This window comes from Aulostomus chinensis, chromosome 23, assembly GCF_037954235.1.
Source record: "Aulostomus chinensis isolate RoL2024-O1b breed Wild chromosome 23, RoL_Achi_v1.0, whole genome shotgun sequence".
In the NCBI taxonomy this organism is placed as follows: Eukaryota; Metazoa; Chordata; class Actinopteri; order Syngnathiformes; family Aulostomidae; genus Aulostomus; species Aulostomus chinensis.
In genome coordinates, this window is record NC_141342.1 from 13,884,401 (window position 1) to 13,905,192 (window position 20,792).

Genomic DNA, 20,792 nt, shown 5'->3' on the forward strand with positions numbered 1-20,792 from the left:
CTGAATGACATCAGTCCACAAAAATAGAGTCAGTCCTGCATTTTTTCCACCTCGTTTTGTCCACACTTTGGTCAGTGCCAGTTCCCAGAGTCCCCGACACTGCCAAAAAAACTCTCTGTGGGTCTGGGAACAGTTCAGGCTACCATGTGGGTCCTCTGAGGATATTTGAGGCATGTGAGAAATCTAGCAATGTAAATATATTTATTCTATTTTTATTCTTATAAACACAATAACTGATGTACTTCAAACTGCAAAAAAAAAGATCATTAAATTAATAACCTTTTTTTTAAAATTTAAATTAGCTCACATTTAGAGGCAGAAATGAAAGTCCTGTTTTTTTTTTTTTAAAGAAATAAAATCTGAGAACTGAATGTCACTCGTGTTGTTACAGAGTTTAAATCCTCTCTGCCATTTCAGAGATGATATGTTGAGTGATAAATGAAGAGAGGAGATTTCCTGGTCTCACCTCCTATGACGTTTAACAGCTGCCCAGATGAAGACACCACCAGGATCCGGTGATGCCCCGTATCTGCGATGGCCAGCCTCTTGTTGCTGTTATCAACAGACACTTTCGCTGGGAAGGACAGGATGCTGGGAGGCAGGGTGTCTCGGTAAAGCTTCATCCCCACCAGATGAGACTTCAGCAGGTTCTGCTCTCTGTAGTGGCGGAGGGAGCAGTCTGTAAAAAGCTTCATCCTGTCACGATGACCTTCTCCCACCAGTGAGAAGAGCAGGTTTCCACGTGGGCCCAGGAAGACCAGCGTGGGCCAGCAGGAGACCTCCAGTTCATGCCAGAGATGTGCTTCGCTGTCGTTCACCACTGGGTGGCAGATGTTGTAGCGAAGCACAGCATTTCGAATGTTGTCCAGGACCTTTAAAAATGTGACAAGGAAACATATGTACATCTCATCAATAAAACACAACTTGGGTCAGGAATTATATTTTAGGTAAATAACGGAGTGTCACATGAACTTAATATCAGTTTGTACTGCTAACAATAACCTTGATGCGCTGCCATAAAATAAAGGAAATCATATGTCTGTTCTATCTGTGGCTCTTATCTAAAGCTAAGAACTGTCCAAACAACCTTTATTTTACAGTAGACACACAAACATTTTGATAACGTCCCTCACACCTTAGAAAGCCTGTTGAATTACAGTTTTTCCCAATAGCTAAAACACCAAACCTCATTCTGGGAACCAAATTCCCAGTAACCGAAATTCATTTCCTGAATCAAACACCAGCCAAACACTTTTCAGGTATTTAGACACAATTTGCAAAACTCAACTGCTCTTTTCTGCTTAACACATTCTTAGTCACTTGAACCCATTTCACACTGTGATACACTTTTGTTGCACAACTGTAAACACTGGCAGCAAAATGTGAACACTATTCCAACACAACTGTCATCTTTAACACACAACAACTCAAAATTGAACATGTTTCTAATAATGGGATTAGACCAATTGGGCAGACTAAAAGTGCACAGGCGGCACATGTGGATCCATCAACAATAGACAGACACATACAGGGAGGCAGAGGAGGAAGAGTTTGTGTGAGACCAAGACCGAGACAGAAGAAGATCAAGAACAATCTTACTGATGGCATTCAGGAAACTGTGGTACACTGTGTCCTTGTTCAAGGGTTGATAATGAGAGAAGCGGGACTAAGAGTCAAACCCAATTTGAGCAGATTCTCTGTGGCCGGCATCATAAGAACATTCAGAGAAGAGAACTGGTAACTGGTTCTTGCTGTATCTGACAGTACAATATACTGTGAGTATTGTAATATTCATGACAATACTTTCTTCCACTGGCTACCTTTGGAAGTACATTTTCCCCTTTTAGAATTGAAAGACGACCAAATGAGGGTGGAAGGACTGCCCTTTACTCCAGACAATAAGAAGCAATCATTGTTGACATGGTCCTTCATAATAATGTCATCCGACTCCATGAAATCCAGCAGAGAGTAATTGAAGACAATGTCAACTTTCATGGGATCCAGTTTGTCTCTGTCAACCATTGACCTGTCCTCAACGCAACTGACTTAGCAGCACTGCAAACCCTTGGCCTTCTCTCAATGAGCTGACTTCATATCACGGCAAGAACCAATCAGTGCAGCCCCAAAAGCCATCAAGCACAACGACAAAACTGGCTCACATGAGGACTGCCCCAGGAAAGGAAGACCGAGTCACCTCTGCTGCTGAGGAGAAGTTCATCTGTGTCAACAGCCTTAGAAATTGCAAGTTAACAGCACATAAGATTAGAGCCCAGATAAATGCCACACAGAGTTCTAGAAGCGGACACATCCCTAAATCTACTGTTCAGAGGAGACTGCGCAAATCTCCACCGTCATGCAAACCTGGGGCCATGTAACACTGAACATCTCCTTACCCTTCTGGGTGGTCTACAGGTTATTATGGCTGCATGTGACCAGCTGGATCAGCAAGCAGTTCATCCTGTATGTGTCATAGTTTGGCACAAAGTTTGCTTTCACCCTGAAGTCCTGTTACATGAGTGGTTCATCCACAGCCAGCGCTTCATAAAAAGGTTTTCCCTCCATCTTGCTGCCCCTTCCTGAATCCAATTGAGGTTTTTTTTTCTCTGCGTGGCAATGGAAGGTCTATGACCAACAGCCAGGGAAGCTTTATTGGAGGCAATGGAACAGGCCTGTGATGGTATAACTGTGGAGTCTTGTCTGTTGCCGGGCAAGGGAAATTACTGCCTGTGACGTGGATGAAGTCTTCTGGCCGGACACACACAAAGACATGGTGCTGGAGAGTAAATCTTAATGACTACAAATGTGCAGTAATGTGATTTTCATTTATGAATGTGCTTGGATGCATTTACGCTTTTCTTAAAGAGAGAAATTAGAGGTGCTGTGAGGAAAATCAAAGAGGGAGGGAGGGAAAGGAACAGAACAAGTAACAGGAAGATTTGTGAAGATCACACCACGAGAATTAACTGATTTACTGATGAAAAAAATCATTTATCAAACATGAATCTGTCAGAATCAGATTCTCCTGATTACAATGTCATACATTGCTCTGGTTACTTTTGGGGCTCTTTGATTTCTTTCATTTTGAAAAAAAAAGAGGAAAGAAAAGGTGGTTCATGCTAATAAAAAGAGGACATCATGCTCAAAATTTCACTACGTTCCCAAAAACTGCACATATTTTTAGATACTTGCATGTCTTTTAAACTTTTGAGAAGATACGAATACTGTGGCTCATCAGATGATGAACAATAAAAAAAAAAACACTTACCTTTTCATTGGAGAATTTGGCAGAATGTACACCAACGATAACCAATCCATCTAAGAGAGATTCCGAACACAGACAACATTAAAGCCTTGTGTAAGCAATTGTCAAAGATGCATCAACAGTTACTCTATATGATCTAAAAACTGCGATTAAAGTACCCGTTACGCAAAACAGTCAAATATAAAGGGTTGTATTTATCATATTTATGTCATAGAAGATCTAATTGCAACATTCCAAACTGCTGAAGAGTATTTTAGTATTTTCTGTCTTAATGTAGCAATGCAATATTAACAAAAATCATTGTTTCATGTATAAAATACAGTTTGGGAAAATCTGTAGCAGGCAAATACCGATAAAATAAGTTCACATATACATACACACAGCCGGTAAAATAAGTATTGACCACGTCACCACTTTTCTCTGTAAATATATTTACAAAGGTGCTACTGACATGAATTTTTTTTTTTTTTTACCAGATGTCAGAAACAACCCATGCAAAGAAATCAAACCTTAGATGTCCATAAATTAAGTTATTTGTAATAAAATGGAATGACACAGGGAAAAAGTATTGAGCAGTCTTAAATTCATTTAATACTTTGTACAGAAGCCTCAGACGCCTCCCGTATGGAGAAACTAGCTGCATGCATTGCTCAGGTGGGATTTTGGCCCATTCTTCCACACAAACAGTCTTCAAATCTTTACAGTTCCGTGGGCCTCTTCTATGAACTCTGATCTTTTTATCAAGAATGTCTCGGTACATTTTCCCATCCATCCTTCAATTATCTGAAGTTTGCCAGTGCCGTATGCTGAAGAACAGCCCCCCACCATGATGGTCCCACCTCTAAACTTCCCTGTTGGTACGGTGTTTTAGGGTGGTGTGCAGTGTAATTTGACCTCCAAACATGGTGAGTATTATGGCATATGAAGAGTTCAATTTTGGTCTCATCTGACCAGCCTTTAGTCTCCCAGTATTTCACAGGCTCGTCACAATGTTGTGCGGTAAACTTCAAACGAGCTTCCACATGTTGTGTCTTCAGCAACGGAGTCTTGCATGGTGAGCGCTCATACAGGCCACAGCTGTCCAGTGCAGTACGTCTTGTTTTCTTTGAAACGACTGTACCTGCTACTTCCAGGTCTCTCTGAAGCTCTCCACAAATTCTCCTTGGCCTCCTTGGACGACTCTTCTGATAACTCTTTTTACTTTTCTGTCAAATCTTGCAAGGAGCACCAGGTCATAGCTGGTTTATGGTGAAATGATGTTTCCACGTCCAGATTACCGCCCCAACAGTGCTCACTGGAACATTCAGAAGTCTAGAAATCCTTCTGGAACCAATGCCATCAGTGTTTTTGCAACAATAAGGTTGCGAAGGTCTTGAGCTCTTTGCTTTTACCCATCATGACACGTTTCTTGTGTGACACCTTGGCAATGAGACACCTTTTTATAGGCCATCAGTTGGAACTGAACCAGCTGATATTAATTTCCACTGACAAGGGGCAGGATTGCTATGTAATTACTGAGATTTCAGCTGGCGTCTTGGCTTTCCGTGTCTTTTTGAACCTCCATTTCTTCATGCGTTCAATACATTTTTCCCCTATCATTCCATTTTATTACACATAATCTATGGACATCTAAGGTTTGATTTCTTTGCATGTGTAGGTTGCGTGGGTTGTTACCGACATCTGGTGAAAACTTCATGTCAGTAGCACCTAGAAATATATTTACTGAGAAAAATGGAGATGTTACATAAGTAGGAAACACACATGGAGGTAGTTTGACCCTCTGCACTCTGAAATGTACTGGCAGTTGCTTTTGAATGGAAAGCATGTTTTTTTTCTTTAAAAGGAGAAATTGCCTCCCAAAAGAAACCCTTTATCATAGAGATAAGCTCTAAAAAACACTTTGTTAGATGTTTATCTTTCTGATCGTCCTAAAATTTCAATAATAACTTTATTCAACATGTCCAATTTTAGATATTGCTATAAATAGATTGTTTAACCAATTAGAAGCTGTAAAAAAAAAACAAAAAAACTTCACTTCAAGCAACAAAGAAGTCATGATTGGCTTTGCTGAGATGAAATGTCACGGTTAAAAAATAAAATAAGTGACTATTTGGTTGACATGAAGGATGTGAAAACCTGCAAGTAGATGTAAAAATCCTTTATCATAAAGGTTATAGTTTCATGTGTGTCAGAAGGTATTTTAATGACACTGGTCAAAACTGTGGGCATATTTGTGGTTGTCTTTACTTCCAATTCTATGTATTGTCAATGTGTTATTAAAGGTGATCCAAGAATTATCGAAGAAACATCCAATTTCTTTTAACAGCATCGAAACTCTAAATAAAGTCTTAGGCGTTTGTTTCTTCTTCCAGCTGAGATTGAGCCGTTTCCATAAAAGTGCGTCTTGCTTTTGAAAACGAAGCCAACACTGAATAAAACAAAAAGTGACAGCGGAGGAAAACAACACACAAACAAAAAACACAAAAAAAACAACCCACACCCACCCACAGACTGCTTGGGGTTGAAGGGGTCATGAGAACTGAAACTCAAAACTTGCTTTTTTCATATTTTCAGGACACATTTTTGTTTTTTTAAGCGTAACCCCACCCCCCCAAAAAAAACCTTAAAAAAGCAACACGCTATAATATAATTAATATTCACTCCACTAATTGTCATCACACTGTGTGACTGAGAGATGGTTCATGTCCATCAAAGTGACCTCATGATCATCTGTGGAAAATGTCCGTAAACAACTGTGTCAACAAGTTACATAAGCTTGATCAATAGCAAGCTCACAAACATCACAAACGCACAAACACAGACATGTGTGTGGGTGTGTGTGTCTGTGTATCACAGAGGACTAGGAAACAAATCAAACATGAACAATGTTCAGTTTTTAATGACCCTGGAGCCTAATAAAAGGTTAATGTCAGAGGTTGTTCCAGGAAACACTTCAGCTGCATAAGTACGTGTGTGTGTGTGTGTGTGTCTTTAAAATGAAACGGGATTAAAGCAGGGTCCCTCACACTGGATAAAATCTATGACATCTTTCTAAAGCCTAATTGATGATCAAAGTTTTGCATGTTACGTAACGGAGATGCATAAAAACTAGAAGACACGTTGTTTCACCAAATGCTTCCTTTGTGGTGCTCCGACCCTTCACAGAGGCAGAACATTGCAGATGTCTTGATAAAGTTTCTTTCCTGTTTACGACTCAGAGATGCCTAAATCCAACACAGAAGTCACCTTTGTACTCATGTGATTTGCTGCATGAAAAGCTTCACAATACTGAATGTAAACAGCGCTAGAGAGGAGCAAACCAAAACAAGAGTCAAACAACCGTGTTGTCTGGAAAAATGCTAAATATTTAAAACCCCTTCCCACGTGAGATCCCGTGTATCCCTTAACCCTGGAACCCACCTGTATGTTAAGAGGGCTTTCGCAGACTTTGATCATTGTCAAGTTTTTAAGGATTCCTACATTTCTGTGCAGCCCAGACTATTTTAAGACACTTTACTGCGAGGTGAAAAAAAGATCTGATTTATGAAAAGGGCAGAGAGGCCAGCATTATCCGCTTACGCAAAATTCAAGTCACAGGGGTAAGCAGCTAAAACAGAGAAGCCAAAGTTTCCTTTCGGTGGCCACATCGAGGAACTGAGATGTTCTCATGCCAGCACCGAAATGTCGTCCCTCCACTCTATGAGTCCTGGGTCTGCCCCGTGGCCTCCTCCCTGCTGGACGTGCCTGGAACACCTCCCTAGGGGGGCACCCAGGTGACATCCTGACCAGCTGCATGAACAAATCCAATTCAAGGACGACCTGGCTCTGCCTCAGGGAGACGACCAGGTGAAAACAATTGGACAAATTAAGAGAAATGATGGAAAAACAACCCCCCCCCCCCCGAAAAAATAAAACCTCTGATCCTGGTTGGTGCCTGTGCTATAATAAGGAAAAAAAGACATTAAAATACTGTTCTTGTGGTGTCCTAAGATAGAAGAAATAAGAGGAGATCATCCTTTGGTCATAAAAACAAGAACCAGGAAGTGCAAACCTCTACCACAGAGGCTACATGGATACAGAGCATTATATTGTTGTCAAAATCCTGTCATAAGTTTTCTTCCCAACTGGGAAAAAAAAGAAGAAGAAAAAAACATCCGGCTTCATCACCAATGCACACCACCCACCGCATCGTCTCCAGGAGCTCAATACCTTTTCCTATAATAAAATAAGCTGCCTCAAGACATTTCATCAAAATATGATCCGTTTTTTTTTTTTTTTTTAATCTAGACCATTATATCAAAAATTGATCTTCTGGATCACTGAACCAGAATCTGATCAAGAAGATTTCTGTAAGAATGAACCATTTTTCTTCCAACCATTTCTTGAAGAACTGATGAATTCTATTGTATGTCATCGATGACATAAATATACCACTGACCTGCTGATGGCCGTGAGCAAGTCTTCAGGCTCCAGGATCTACAATTTGATCCAGATCTACTCCAAAAGTTAATCACTTGTTCCTTGTAATACCGCCATTCTTTCCGACACATTTCATGAAACTCCATCAAATACTGCTTAAAATATCAATCAAACCCCCACTGGTGATCTCATTCCTTTGAGAGGGGAAGTAATTGAGTTGCAAGAAAAACGACTTTGTCCCTAAGAACACTGACATTTTACTTTTATCATTTTGGCATAAAACACCACAGGTCACCTCAGATGACAATAGATTCCTCATCTTTGTCCTCCATAAATGGACTGGAGTGGGCACTTGCTTCAGAGTAGCTCACGTCACTGAGCCACCCTTCACAGCAGTAAAAACGCACCATTCCAAACACAATCTGTATGGGGGCTTTGTCACCCATGTCCCCTGCCAAACAGTACAGTACCAACACAGATTGCAGTGACAATGGGGGGGGGGGGGGGGTTGGAGGGTGGACTGTGGGAGTGACTGGACTGGGTGGCTCCCACACCTCACCGACCAGCAGCAAACAGAATGTACCAGTAACAGTGCCAAAGATAAGGCAAGCACGATAATGTGTGATGGCACTGTGGTGTGTGTGTGTGTGTTCTGGGCGCTTGGGTTACCCAGCATCCAGCATGGCTCAGAGCTGGATTTCAAGCTGCACAGCTTCCTCAGATGATCCCTTGGTGAAGGGGGGGGGGGGGGGGCAGAAAGAGCAGGTCAGATATGATCCTGCTTTACATGGAGGAACTATAATAAGATCCACACAGCCAAGTATGTGCCCCAAACTCAATGGCACTACAGCTCAGGCATATTTTTAGTTCGGATCTCTTCACGGAGGAGATAAGGGCCGTCATGGTCCACTTATGACACAACAAGTTGATGTATTACAGCTTCTGTAACCCAGTGAACTTGCACAAGTTCCTCTGATGTAGTACGACACGGATGACAGTGCCAGCGGGCTTTTGTTCCCTCTGCATAAAGTCTGTCAGAACATTAATAAGCGCAGCTTTCAAGATTATTCAAGCACCTTTCAAGAACTTTCAAGGTACCATCCATCCATCCATTTTCTACCGCTTATCCTGTTAAGGGTCGCGGGGGCTGGAGCCTATCCCAGCAAGGGCGAGAGGTGGGGTTCACCCTGGACGGGTCACCAGTCCATCACAGGGCCAACACACATAGACAGACAACCATTCACGCTCACAGTCACACCTACGGTCAATTTAGAGTATCAATCAGCCTCGTCCTCTCTTGATGTCTTTGGACTGTGGGAGGAAGCTGGAGTTCCAGAGAGAACCCACGCAGGAACAGGGAGAACATGCAGACTCCACACAGAAAGATCCCATTCTGGGGCTCGAACCCGGAACCTTCCTGCTATGAGGCGACAGTGCTGACCACTGCACCATGCCGCTACTTTCAAGGTACATAAACCACAATTTCAATAAGGTGCAAAGCCTTTATCAGGGGTCAAATATGACAACTGGATTGTTTCAGGTCTAATTTCAAAGTAAAAGATGGTTGTTTCTTGCATTTACGCGAGACCTAGTGTGTCTGAGCTGAGTAGGTGCAGAGCTCCAGAGTGTGGGAGTCTCTCTTTTAGCTTAATATGAAATAATTATTTAATTAGAGTATATTCATCACTTTGATATCAGGCTCATCAATGCAACTAATCAAGAGATGATTTTTCCAGTTTTCTCCCTGAATCTATCTGAAATTAAAACGGATGTGACAAATAATTAAAATAAACAAACAACAGCCAGCTGTAATTTGCTGGCAGATGTTTCTTCCTCTATCACCGAGACTTCCAACAACATTATCTACACGAGCAGCAAGTCGGTCCTTGTTGTAGCAATTTCCCTCATGATGCGTTAGTCTGACGTTTGGCTTCATTTTAAAAGTAGGGAAATGGGTTTTGGCAACACTGAGCAGCGCTGTGGAAAATAAAATATTTCTCAGCAGTTCTTACAGTAAATCCATTTGGAAGAATAGAACTTTGTTGTCACTGTACAACTAAACTAAAATTCCAACCAGTCAGTGCATCGTTTATACTGTATATAAAAATTGGAGGTGTAGAAACAGCTCTAAATAGAAGCAGCTAAAATAAATAACTTAAGAAATGATATGGAAAAACAAGCACTAACACACACAACCATACATTCAAAGTCCTTTGTAAAATCCCTTATTGCACTTGGGAATTTTCAGAATAGAATCAAACAGCTTACTCCAGCTCCATGGGACTGCTATGGTAACACTTTCATCCCATCATTGGGACAAAAACACACTGCTTTACAGGAAATGTACCTTTGATCGAGTGTTCCTCCTCGAGCTGGTGAAGGTCTGGCAGGATGTGCATGCAATTGATGCAGCAGTAAGTAAAGAAGTCCAGCAGCACCACTTTACCAGCCAGCTCCTTGTTGAGAGACAGAGGCCCCTCTGTGTTCAGCCATTCCAGCCCTGGAAATCACACAGTGGAAAATGATGCTGTCATCTTATTGATTATGGTAAATCACAGTATGCAAATGCTTAACAGCGGTAGGGGCCCGCTGGCCTGCATGCTTTAGATGACTCCAGATTAATGACTCATTAGCAGGATTCTGCAGAGCTCTGTGGTGACCCAATTTACTCAACGCAGGAGTGGTTGAGACATCTATAGTGCGCTGTGAAAACCCTGATTTCTTTGAAACGCACCAACTTCTAAGCAAGTGGCATCCGGGTGTGTCATCAGGGCATTTAACAGGACTGATGATGGACAAGAGATGGATTTCAAAGGACTTGTTTGGACTCATTAACTGAGCAAACTCTTGGATCACTTGGATGTGAAGGTCCAAGATCACCAAGCAGGCATGGGGCAGTATCCTAGTGCGCTGAGGGATGGCACAACTGACTCCGAACAGGGTTACAACATCAAAAGAGCTGATCAGTAGACAGCTGAGAAGTATTAGGGTACTGGTTTTACAACAAAGCCCACCCAAGATAGCCTTAAATTGATATGACAGAGGAAGGGGGGGCACCCATTTGAAAACCTGTCACTCAACTGGCGCTTGTTTTGGAGAGAGATGCCTTCAGGGAAAGAAATAAAGGAGAGAGCAATGCAACAGTCCCACAGATGGCACAGGGTTCTTGTAAAGGGAAGCCCGCTCCAGTAAAGTTTGATGTATTTTGCAGATATGCATGTTATTATATCCTTCCCTCAACATGATGGTCTCTTAGGTTTCTGTTATAAATTCAAAATATATACTGTCCATTTGAAATTCTCTCATCACAGTATAACATGACTTGGTTAAATAAAGGTTAATTCAAAAGATAAAAAGCCTTATCCCTCTTCATCTTATCTTAGCTGTAAGAATGATGCAAGCACAGACTAACAGGAGACAGAAGACACAAGTCTCCTGATCCCAACAAAGCCTTGTTTATTCTGCTGTTAGATGTTCAACTGTAGATCCCCATCTACTGGTGTGAGGAGATATTACTAACACGCTCTCCTGAGTAGTTTCAACCTCTCAAAGAACAATGCATGCAAAATATGGTAGGAATACAGGCTGACATATTTAGGGCATCTAAAACATTCGGGTGAAATACAGAGCAGGATTTAAAAAAGAGGAGAATGCCATTACTGGTTTGAGAACACAACATGCAATTTAAAAACACACACACACTCATTAACACAGCAGTATGGTGACTTTTTTTTAAATGAGTGTTTATCGAGGTGAATTTAACATAGCCTACCTATCGTGACATATTTCGGCCCTGTTGGTGGCGGTAATGTGCCTTTAAACTGATTTAATACCCGCCATTGTAATCCAGAGAAGGAGAAAGGCGTTTTAGCTAATGCTAAAAATAGCTAATGCTAAAAACATACCTGACAGAGAACTGCCTGTACTAGAATAACTCGGACAACTGTGGCAAAAAGTGGTCAAAAAGCAATCACATATATAGAAACTACGTGAGGTTAACATTAACTAAAGTAATTTAAGGCAGCAACACCAAATGGCCGGTATTAATATTGCACGGACATGTTCAATCATGTTCAAACTTGTAAATTAGTGTTAGCAAAACCGGCTATAGCGATGGAGTCCTGGGCGAACATGGTCTTACCTGTCTGAAAGTCGTTTGTCTTCAGGTCCTCCCTCGCGTCTAATTTTTTCAAATATTGGTACACAAGCTTTTCTTTCTCCTGTTCGGTGGTAGCGTCATTTAAGGCACAATCTAGCTGGCTTTGGATAGGAAACAGGGTAGACAGGCTGCACTGCGACGCCATGTTTCCACCTGGTTAGACGATCCCGCAGGGCGGACTCATAACGCTGATTCCAGCCATTCTACACAATAAAAAAAATTAAAAACTACATTTATTATTATTTTTTGTTAATTTATACTGAATAAGTGACGTGTAAAATTAAGTTAAGAATTTTACTTTACCATTATGATACTTGAAAGTTGAAGAAAATTTATCTTACAAGATCCGTGGAAAGTGCTCATTCGTTTGTGCGGTTTTTACATTAATGACGATAGCGCTGTGGCGGTAAGTGCTGAATGCTGTGCATGTCTATTAGCACCAAATCGTTGCAAATGATTATCACAATCTATTTACTGACAGTTTTGGGTTTTTTTTTTAATAATATTTAGTCTCCCGTAACGTTTACATATAAGTGCAACCGCGGGATGTTTTTAAACACCGAGTTTTCCGGAATAACGAGGGTTTTCAGGGGGCTGTTGTGTAATACCGAGGAGGTTACACATTCCTTTCCTCCAAATGTCACAGAAGGACGACTCTGAAAATGACATTTGGGAGTACAAACCACTTGAGAAGAAAAAGAAGAAACAAGAATCTTCGTCTGTTGCTGGAACCTCGGCCAAAAGAAGATGCACTGCCAGAAGAACTGTAAAAAAGAAATGTTCCTCATCTGTGAAGGCAGCTGAAAATGATATCACTGCTAATAATGGAGATATTAGCAGCTCAGTCTCACATAATCTACCTTCCCGTCTGAGTAATGAGAACTCTAAAGCTGACCATGAAACTAAAAAGACTGAAGATTTTTGTCCCATCTGTCAGATGCCATTTTCCATTTTGGTGGTTCAGTCTCAAAGATGGCATGTTGCTGAATGTCTGGACACTCCCAGGGACTCATGCAAAGGTACAGATATGTTCCCATCCTTTATGTCAAAGCTGCCTGATTCACACAATGACAAAAAATAATAGAACTTCCATAACCTCCCTGCATACAATGTACCAGTAGCATTACCCAACACACACTGCATCTGAAGCCTTACCCAACACAGGTGGATAGGTGCATAGATGTTAGAGATGAAGTGCAATTTTTGTGGTTCTTTCTCAGCTTATGCTTTACTTCTTCATCATGTTTTGTGATAATCAGCCTCAAAGTTCTTTAAATAATCCTGACAAAACGCACCAATCACATTGCTTGAAAGTGGAAGTAGCTTTGGGTCATTTCCAATCACAAAGTGAGCTACAGGAACGTTGGTGAACAGATGGTTTTTCTGTATTATACATCAACAAAGTGGATTTTTTAGGGAAACACTTCATGATTCAGGATGCTTAGAGCAGTATTGATACGTATTTGCTGTAATTATAACCTACAAACTCCACACTGCCAGCTTTTAACGGTTTGTCTAAGGTTTGACATTTACATCTTTTTCTTTATGGTGACATATTTTCTTGTACATTCAGAATGCCCAGATGGTCTCCAGTGCTCCTCAACCATTCCAAACCATTACAAGAGGTTTAACCACACGCTGATGGCCCACAACAGAGCCAACGGTGACCACCTCAGTCTACCCCAGCAGGCAGGGACCAGCAGTTCTCTCCCAGGACTGACTACCACTCAGGCTGATGACTCCTCTCAGGACAGTGCTCTCTCCATTCATAGTGCCTGTCCTGTCAATAACCAGACCGGAACACCTCTGTCTAAATGTCCAAATGGCCTTCTTTTCCTCCGCTCACCTGGCCCTGAAGATTTTAAGAAAAAGAAAGGCTGGTTGTCCTCTACTAAAAGCCAAAAGTCCATCAGTGCTTCACAAGAAAGTAGAGCAGAGCTGTCATCAACTCCTCTAAAGATGGAGAGTGGAGGGCAAGCTTGTGAAGCCAAAAGTGAATTGTCTCCTGACAATGATGATGAAATATCATTTTCTCCTCTTTCGGAGCTCCCTGCAGAGACTGAAGTCATTAGTAGTGAAGTGAGAAAAGCTCTTTTTAAAAACGACGTATCTGAAAATGAGGATGAAGTCTCAGCGGTACTCTTCAGTGATTCGTTCTCAAGCGAAGACGAGCTCCTCGCTGAATTCATAGATAATATTGAAAGCCGTGAAGCTCGAGCAAAGGTGGTTAACACTCAGCTGGAGCCTGTTAACTCGTTAGCCCCCACAAATCAGCTCGCTAACTCTGCGGTTGAAATCAGAAGGGCTGACTCCACAGACGACAACAAAGAAACAAACCTTCAGTCTCCACAGAGGATTGTTTTGGAACGCTTGAGAGAAACACTAATAAATTCAAGTTCAGGTTCTAATCGCGTGCCTTCATTTGAAACCTCCGTGATCCCAAAATCTCAAACAATGGCTCCTCAGAAGAGCCTGAGCAAGGCAGGTCAGGGCTCCTGTCTGAAGCAGATGGACATCGGTGTGTTTTTTGGCGTCAAACCTCTCAAGGAGAAGGAGAAAGAGGTCGCCAGTGAACGAAATGAACTTAGTAACCACGGTCAAAACTCAGGACAGGCAAGACAGAGGAGAGACAGACAGAGAAAGACGGACTCTGCCGCAGATACATTCCAGGTGACTAATAAGAACATCGAAATGGTGGATGGGCAGGGAGGAGCAGGAAGAGGGAGAACCAGAGAGTGGAGAAGAAAAAGGTGGAACCGAGGGACAGCTGATGGAGAAGTGGAAGAATTACCGCGTTGTCCATTCTACAAGAAGATTCCAGGTCAGTGAGCCGAGGTGAAATACGGAGCTCCCAACAGGGCACGGAGAGGGGGGAAAATGGATGGTTTACAGCCCAAAAAAAAAGACACTTAATGTAGTGTGATGTGACGAAAATGATGAAGATGAAGTCTCATTTTATTCCTATAGCACCTCTCAGACCATTCACTCGCGATTCGAAGTGCTTTAAGGATCGGAAGAACAAGCAACATAGGAAATGAGCAAACTAATCCACGCTGAGCAATAGAAATAGTGTACTTATTTAACAGAAATGAATGAAAACAGGGCAAATACAGGGATAAAAACAGAATAAATATAAATCATAAAACTGGCTGAAAATTCCCCCCAAAAAAATGTATGATTGTTTTTTTCCAGGGGAATTTTTTTTGTTGTTTTTCTTGGACCTCACCCTGTGTCATCTGGGTCTGTGTTGTGTAAATCATAAAATGTATTGCTGCATACATCCTATTCTTTTTTTCTTTTTTTTTAAATTCCCTAATCAAACCCGTACCTTTTTTTTTTTTATTTCTCAGGCACGAATTTTGCTATCGATGCCTTTCGTTACGGAGTGATCAAGGGCATCACTGCCTACTTCCTGACCCATTTCCACTCAGACCACTACGGGGGGTTGACCAAGAACTCTACTTTTCCCATCTACTGTAACAGAGTAAGTCCAGTTTAGCTGTTATAAAATCAAAATGACTGCTTTTTGTTTGTTACATAACCGAGCAAAGGCGGCATCAGTTAATGTGTGTGAATGAAGCGGGATGCTGACTCGAATCGAGGGATTCTGGCAAAAAAAAATGCTTTGAATTTGTGGTTGAATGCATTTTAATTCCTTGGTCAGATCACAGGGAACCTGGTGAAGACTAAACTGAGGGTGGCTGAGCAGTACGTCCGCATCCTCCCCATGAACACCCCAGTCACCGTGGAGGGAGTCCAGGTCATCCTCCTGGATGCCAACCAGTAAGTCACCCAGCTCCAAACTCTCTGCTTCTGGAGTAACGACCTGCCACCATGTTGCCTTTTTAAAAAAAAAAAAAAAGCTGGTCCATTTGTTTTTTTTTAACTTGCTTTTAGCTGACTTGTGTTGTTTCTTCCTCCTGTTTTATTGACCGTTTGTTTTTTAGATGTCTGTTTTTCTTCTCCTGCTGTTAAGCGCTCTGATGTGGAAAGCTGTTAGATGGATGTACTTACTTACTCTGAAGAGAGACTTTGCATGGAGAACAAAAAGCCAAACTGTACAAAGGTTGAGCCACAAATAACAGAGCCACGTAAAATAGCATCATAACAGCGTCATATTAATGGAGAAAACTGGAGCTCTTTAAATTTCACTAGATTGTCAGTCTTGTTAAGATTTCAAATTCAGACTCAAACGTAAAGCCTGGTTATACCGTTGTTTGTGATAACCAGAACCTGTTCTATACCTCTGAGAACATCATAAATGTCAGTCATTCCCCAGATCTTCATTCTTTTCTCATCCTCCACCTTCTCTCCCTCTGTGTCATGGTGGTTTTTTCCTCTCTCTAGTTGTCCAGGAGCTGCTATGTTGCTCTTCTTCCTGCCAGCTGGACAGACCGTCCTCCACACGGGAGATTTCAGAGCTGATCCATCAATGGAGGATTACCCTGAGTTACTCAGCTGCAGGGTGCAGACTCTTTACCTGGACACCACGTTAGTAGTAGTAATATTACTTGCACTCATCTCCTGTGTACTCCTAATGTACTTTTTGAGGGTGGTTACACTGTCCTCTCTTTTGCTAACCATCCTTGGTTGTTATTGCAAATAGGAGCAGAGATTGAGGCTGTCGGTGAAAGAAATTGAAGATCAGTTTAAGCAGTCGGTGCACACTAAAAGAAATAGAAGTGAGCAAAGAGGGCTGCTGTGATCATCTGGTCATTCCTGACAACACCAGAGCCATTAGCACTTTATCAGCCATATTGTTGTCAAGACGCCGCAACCTGGTTACAAAACTGTAGGAAAGCGCTGCATTGTTTATGTCCACACACTGTGGTCCTCTGGTTTCCTTTTTTATTGTTTTTTTTTTTTTTTTTTTGAATGACTAATGTAGATGGGTGGCACGGTGGTGCAGTGGTTAGCCCGTCGCCTCACACCAAGAAGGTTCCGGGTTCAAGTCCTGGCTCCAGCACGGGATCTTTCTGTGTGTGTCTGCATGTTCTCCCTGTTCCTGTGTGGGTTCTCTCTGGTACTCCAGCTTCCTCCCACAGTCCAAAGACATCAAGAGGGGATGAGGCTGATTGATACTCTAAATTGACCGTAGGTGTGACTGTGAGTGTGAATGGTTGTCTGTCTCTATGTGTTGGTCCTGTGATGGACTGGTGACCCATCCAGGGTGAACCCTGCCTCACACCTGAAAGCTGCTGGGATAGGCTCCACCCCCCGCAACACATGCGTGGTTTCGTCTATACGTGTAACTTTTTGTTGTTGAATCATTCACAGGAGAGCTATGCGCCCTGGTTCAGATTAAATCTCAGTTCCTTAACGTAGAAAAAGGAGTTTGTTTTCTCCTGCCTGTTACCTGGAGTAGTGCCAGTGGAAGTATGCCATCTCAATGGAAATGCACTAACACTCAGATACGGTGGACACTGTGACCTCTCTCATCCCTGCAGATACTGCAGCCCTGAATACACCTTCCCTAGACAGCAAGAAGTCATCAACTTCGCAGCCAGCACAGCGTTTGAGCTGGTGACCCTCCAGCCGCGAACCCTGGTGGTGTGTGGATCCTACTCTGTGGGGAAGGAGAAGGTCTTTTTAGGTGAGTCTTTTTCTTGTCTTCACTTTTCTCGACAGAAGTCCAAGTCATGGTAGTAAGAAGTAATGGTTCGTGTGGGTGTGTATTAGTACACAATTAGGAACTGGGGAATGGATTTGGTGATGAGGTGCATGGTACAATATCTGTCTGATAACATGACACTTGGATAAACGATGTGTTTTATTTATTAGTGGTAATGCATTCTAGGACCCCGTGATGTCACTCTACTGTTAACAAGTGTGATAAAGTGTCAAGCAGCGACGAGTGGAATATTTCTGTAACCTTAGACAGCTGCCTGACCTTTATCACTAAGGAAAGGTCATGAGAGATTACAGTGTGTACTAAAACACTGTGGAGAATGAGTGGATTACTCTTTCAGCTGTTCAATATGTTTTGTTCTCATATGGAGGCTAGAGGTCCTCGACTGACACGTATGAGTAATGGTGTTGGGCTCCACTTGGGTGTGGTGAAGTGCTCCAGAAACTAATTTTGTCCTCTAAAATTGAAAAACGGGGATTAATTGCACAGTCACCTTTTGCTATCAAAGCCCTGCGTGAAATTGGAAGAGAGAAAAAAATTCTAACTGTCCCTCCAATTTGTTTTTCCATTTAATAAAAATAAAAGCCCCAAGTTTATACTGGATCTTGTATACTACGTTTAGTCTTTTGTCCTGGTTTGTTTGCAGCACTGGCTGACGTTCTTGGGTCTAAAGTGTGTCTCTCCCGGGACAAATACAACACCATGTGCTGTCTGGAGTCAGAACAAGTCAAACAACGTATTACCACGGACTGGAAGAAAGCCGGCGTCCATGTGCTTCCCATGATGCAGCTCTCCTTTAAAGTAGGTGCAGTCGTTTCATCGCTAACTCGTGTAACTGTCAGTCATAATCTACAGTCTTTCATAAATCAGAGTTCAGGTGATGTCATCAGTCCAGTGAGAGTCTCATCTCTCCCGCTGTCAGCTCCAGTTGTCACGCCGTCACCTAGGGGGACGGTGATCCTCTTTTAACCTACATTTACCAAGTTACTGATCCAAGTGGCGGTGAAATGTCACCACAGCAGCTTTTGGGGGCCACTAGTGAGTTGCTGCATCCTCAAATCCTGAATGTGACAGAAATGTGTAGAACCCTTTCATATCCGCACGTCTAGAATGTCCCTGACATTTCAGTCCGTTCATTTACTCGATTATCACGTACTTGAACTCAACTGTTTATTTTATTAACTCCCCACCGTTGGTATTTAATAGTCTAGATATTCATTGTCTGAATTTTCTTGCTCTGCGGTTGCAGCTCATATCAGTTTATTTAGATGTGTAACCACCTCTGATAATGCTTACGGCTGATGCATATGTAAAAGTATCAAGGGAGAAGTTAGCATTTATAATTCATGTTCCAGATCTAAGCTTTTTCAGCCCAGATTTCTCTGGAGAAACGACGTATCTCAGGTATCAATATCGGGGGGGGGGGGACAGCACAATATGACATGTCAGCTGATATGTCTACGTCTTTCTTCTTCCTCGTCCTCCTCAGAAACTGCAGGATCATCTGTCCCGGTTCTCAGATCAGTATGACCAGCTGGTGGCCTTCAAACCCACTGGCTGGACGTTTAGCCAGCAGCTGCAGTCGGTGGAAGACATTCAGCCTGAGATCAGCGGCAGAATCTCCATCTACGGTACGCTCTTTAAAAAGATATTCCTTTTTAATCTTTTTTTTCTTTTTTAATGAAGAGAAACAATTCATAGATGAGTAGGAAAGCTGAATGACATTGTTGTTAGATATACTGTAGCAGATGCTAATCAAAATGTTCCTTGTTTTTTTTTCAAAGTTGATAACAAACAGAACCCTTTATAAAAGTGGAACACCTCAAAAGTCATCTTGCTACACGCTGCCTAAATGTTCCTCACATGGTTACCGTGGCTACAGCGTTGGCCAACCTGACCGAGAGGCCTCAGCTTGGTGATGACAGAGAATTTTGGGATGCTTCACCAGTTTGGCCATTAAACTTCCCGTAGCTGAAATGAGCTGTGACTCCATTTGCTGCCTCTCGCTCTCTTTCTCTCTCTCTCTCTCTCTCTCTCTCTCTCTCTCTGTTTTTCTTACACTCTCTCTCTCTTGCTCTCTCTCTCTCTCTCTCTGTCTTTCTTACGCTCTCTCTCTCTCTCTCTATTAGCTGAGTGTCGACCATCTGGCCTGTAACTCACAATCACCAGAGAGACTTTTTAAACATACACACACACTTCGCACATTATTTCTTCCCCCCTCAGCAGTTTGTGTGTCAGTCAGGCGGAAGCAGTCCTCCTCCTCCTCCCGGCTCCCCTCAGCCATATGCTGCCACTACGTCCCCCTGCGATGTGAGCAGACTCGACTGTGTATTTGAGTGAAGCAAGGCCAAACAAGCAGGCGTTCGATAACCTGACTTGTTCCCAGAGCAGCTGCTCTCTCTGATGTAGTTTTGTCACTTTGCTCATCCCTGCGATTTTAAACATCTGGCTCCTTGACAAGTCTTTTTACCTCAAACCAATCTCCTCTCCGGAGTTCATCAGATTGCTCTGAGAAATCTTAAGGACTGCATCCATTTGATTCAGGATCCCCTGAAGTTTCTCTGTAATAAAAATCTAAAGGAGATAATGCTCCAGTTCCTGTTTTTGTACATGACATTCTTCTGTTTTTACATTCCAGGGATTCCTTACAGTGAACACAGCAGCTTCCTGGAACTGAAGCGTTTCGTTCAGTGGCTGAAGCCCCTCAAGATCATTCCAACGGTCAACAACGGTAGCTGGTCCAGTAGAAGGGCAATGGAGAAGTATTTCAGCGACTGGTTCATGGAAGCTAAACTGTAACTGATGTATCTCTCAGTCAGCATTCGGAACATTTCAGTTTTATCACTTTTATTGGAGTTGGATGTGTAATAATGGCTAAAAATGAGATAATAGACTGAAATGAAAGCAACTGCAGGATGGAAGGGAAGTTGCCGCTGCTACAGCTGTCATTTCTGTCAATAACATACTTCAAGTGGTCCTTCTGTGCAATTTCTATATCAATATTTTTTATTTTTTATGGGATAACTGCTAAATAAATTTTCTCTAATGTTTCTTCCTTTTGTTTATTTTCCTGCAATATTGACTTAAGTCGAGCTTCAGAGTTTATTTTGAAATGAGCACACTTGTTTGATCATGAGTTTTTCTACCTCATTGCATAAATTATCCACCCCTACATGAAGTGTCTGTGTAGGTTCTCATTCATCCAGGTCATGGTAGATCGAAGCGAAGTAAAATCTGGTCAACTGGACGTAAGTTTATCTTGAAGACGTTTCACCTCTCATCCGAGAGGCTTCTTCAGTTCTAGTGAAGAGTGTGGAAACTCC

The 20,792-nt window shown here is 42.2% G+C and overlaps 2 protein-coding genes across 3 annotated transcripts in view; one reads left to right on the forward strand and one right to left on the reverse strand.

The window, feature by feature from the left end:
• nhlrc2 (NHL repeat containing 2) overlaps positions 1–12,003 on the reverse strand; it is a 45,561-nt gene extending 33,558 nt beyond the window's left edge. For both annotated transcript variants that reach the window (XM_086196472.1, XM_086196473.1), the window contains exons 1-4: positions 11,823–12,003; positions 10,029–10,181; positions 3,266–3,315; positions 467–872 (exon numbers count right to left, since the gene is read on the reverse strand). In XM_086196472.1, coding sequence (XP_086052598.1) covers positions 467–872; positions 3,266–3,315; positions 10,029–10,181; positions 11,823–11,985 — 772 coding nt within the window. In that variant the 5' untranslated portion in view covers positions 11,986–12,003. The remainder of the gene's footprint in view (positions 1–466; positions 873–3,265; positions 3,316–10,028; positions 10,182–11,822) is intronic.
• Positions 12,004–12,231: 228 nt separating this feature from the next.
• dclre1a (DNA cross-link repair 1A (PSO2 homolog, S. cerevisiae)) lies at positions 12,232–20,520 on the forward strand. Its single transcript, XM_086195102.1, has 9 exons — positions 12,232–12,859; positions 13,414–14,661; positions 15,191–15,324; positions 15,505–15,623; positions 16,188–16,331; positions 17,288–17,433; positions 18,116–18,270; positions 18,959–19,100; positions 20,108–20,520. Exons 1-9 carry the CDS (start codon positions 12,478–12,480, stop codon positions 20,266–20,268), a joined length of 2,631 nt encoding a protein of 876 aa, XP_086051228.1. The 5' UTR covers positions 12,232–12,477; the 3' UTR covers positions 20,269–20,520.
• The last annotated feature ends 272 nt before the right edge of the window (positions 20,521–20,792 follow it).